This window comes from Gossypium raimondii, chromosome 7 (genome assembly GCF_025698545.1).
Source record: "Gossypium raimondii isolate GPD5lz chromosome 7, ASM2569854v1, whole genome shotgun sequence".
Taxonomy (NCBI): Eukaryota; Viridiplantae; Streptophyta; class Magnoliopsida; order Malvales; family Malvaceae; genus Gossypium; species Gossypium raimondii.
The window spans coordinates 7,050,690-7,053,274 of record NC_068571.1 but is presented as its reverse complement, the minus strand read 5'-3'; the positions used below and the strand labels follow the sequence as shown (position 1 = coordinate 7,053,274).

General features: G+C 38.8%; 1 protein-coding gene across 1 annotated transcript; it reads right to left on the bottom strand.

The window, feature by feature from the left end:
- Positions 1 to 246: 246 nt before the first annotated feature.
- LOC105802965 (alpha-1,6-mannosyl-glycoprotein 2-beta-N-acetylglucosaminyltransferase) lies at positions 247 to 2,050 on the bottom strand. The gene has a single exon (XM_012634891.2). The coding sequence runs from the start codon at positions 1,651 to 1,653 to the stop codon at positions 388 to 390; it is 1,266 nt and encodes a 421-aa protein (XP_012490345.1). The 5' UTR covers positions 1,654 to 2,050; the 3' UTR covers positions 247 to 387.
- Between the last annotated feature and the right edge of the window lie 535 nt (positions 2,051 to 2,585).

The following is a 2,585-nucleotide window of genomic DNA, read 5'->3' as shown; positions in this document are numbered from 1 at the left end:
TGATATGACAATGAAAGTTTTTGCATGTCAACCAACTTACAAAGCAATCCAAGCTCAAAAGGAATCCACTACTGTCAACATAGAATGTTGCTCTCAATAGCCAGAAAGGCATCTACTTGCTCCCAGCATAAATATTTATGACCTCTAGAAGTATCATATTGCTTCAAAATCACAATGGAAACAACAAAAAAGATGGTTTCTTTGCAGCAAAAAATTGGAGAAAGAATAAAAATAAGACGTCAAAGATACAAAAGTATAACAACTTCTAATACATGTATTTCTCTGAACTATTGGAAAAAGAAAATATCCAGGTCTCACCAGTTACAACAGTGGGAAAAGTGAGATGCTGAAGTCTCAACTCATGACAGTTGAATAATAAGTGTTAAATTAATGGTACATTTGAGCAAAATTCAAGCACAATCGGTGATCTCTATTATCCCCCCAGCCACCCCAACCCTTAAACCCAGCTTTATACCCTGGTTGATTCTGATATACTTTAACATCCCATTCTGGTCTGATATTAGCAACCTTATCAATGTCATCTACTTGAATGTTCACCGATCCATTATCAATGCAAGCATTAGTCTTCCCTTGGCCCTGATGCAAACCACACTTCCCAAAGTGAACTGCACTAGTCCTTGGACCTCGTAACGTGTACACTGGACTGCCAAACGAAGGATAGACGGTTGCCCACATTGTTATATCCCAATTGTAATCATCAAAGAAGCAGAACTCTTTAGCCTTCCCATGGATTTTCCTCCATACAGTCCGGTTGAAGGCATAACCCACATTTCCCATTCTCTCTGCAACCAAACTATTCCATCCTTCTCCTCTTAAATTCACATCACAGGGTGCCAGATTTGCAGCATAGCAATCTGGGCATTTGTTAGGCTTCAGTGATACAAGAAGCTGTAAGTTGCGATATGCATTGGGGTAAATGAAGTGGTCCTCCTCTATGAAAAGAATATGTCCATCGTGCCCTCTAGTCTCCTTCAATCCATCCCACACAGTGTTCATCATCCACCACCAATGATGCTTCAAAGAAACTATATTTGGAGACCGGTGGTTTCCATACTGATCTGGATTCCCAACACAATGTTTCTTCCCAGCTTCATCTTTTTCTTGACAGTCCTTCGACGACACACCAGGAAAACTGTCAGTAAATACATGGGGCGAATAAGGGGCAAAGATCTGTTTCAATCGGCAAAACTTGATCCCTTCCACAATCTTGTTCATTTCTTCAAAGTATCCATCATGGCTGACAATTAATAAAGTTTCACTTATCCCCACAACCTTGGACAAGCTATTAACAACTACTCGGAGATATTGAGGCCGATTATGCACGTATAAAACAATGGTTATATGATCTTTGGCTAACCTTGGATATAGATCTATATTCCTAGGGGGCAACCGGTTTTGTTTCTCCAATCGAATTGAAAAATCATTCTCTTTAGGAAGGTTGAGTTTTTCCCTAAAACTCTGAATATTAACAACACTTTCACTTAAATCTTCATCCAATCCACTTGAACCTGGCGTTGCATTGGTCCCAAGAGAAACTACTAAAAGTGAAACCAGTAATAGAGTACCTAAAACTACAGAGAGGAAACGTTTAAAAGCTGCATCTTTGAAACGGGGTTTCTTGTAATTAGCCATAGTACAGAACACAGACGACGTCAGCCAAGTTGCAAGTCAAAGCTTGCTCTCTCCAAAAACAAGCATAAGAAAAGCTAAAAACAATTCACATTCATAGACAATCAAACGGCAAAGAGTAACAGCAACCCATTTCAGAAGAAGGTGAAGATGTAAAAGGGTAAGTGCCCAAAACCTCAAAGAACAATTCTTTAATACCGTGCTCTCCCCTTGCCGCTACTGGAATAAATGGTTTTGGCGGTTAAAGGGAAACCCCAAACCCATGAAAAATCAGAGACTTGAAGGTCGTGTGTATTGCTCTGTTGAGGGGTTCAAAGCAAGCCTAGGAAAATATTTGTAGAAGGGAGAAATTGACTTGGTTAAGAGCGGAAATTGTTTCAAAGAAGAATCGCATTACAATAGAGGGCCTCAGTCACTGTTTACTTTACAAGTTTGGCCAAAACATTTGGAAAAAAGAAAATAATTTAACCATATAATTCCCATCTTTTTTCTTCTAACCGTGGAAAAAGGTTAATTTATAAGAATATGTTGGGAAGAAATTATTTGAGAAATTAGGTTGGAATTTTACAAATTTATTGATATGCGTTACTTTTGGAGAGAGAAAAAAAATGTGTTTTCATAAATGTCATAGCCAACACACAACCCAATAAGATATTATCCGCTTTGGGCACACATGACCATCACAACTTTGTTCTTTGGAGCATTTATACACCCCAAAAAGATATTTTACTACTTAAGTGTTGCTACCCCTTTATATATTCCAAGTCTCTCTCGTGCTTTGCTGATATGAGATTTGCCTAGGGTATTACATTCACCCCTTTAGAAACTTAGCATCCTCACTGAGGTTTGCCTCACCATCACTCAAGAGACACTGCGAGTGGCTCTAATACCAACAAATATCATATCAAACACTCAGCCCGGTAAGATATTGTCCG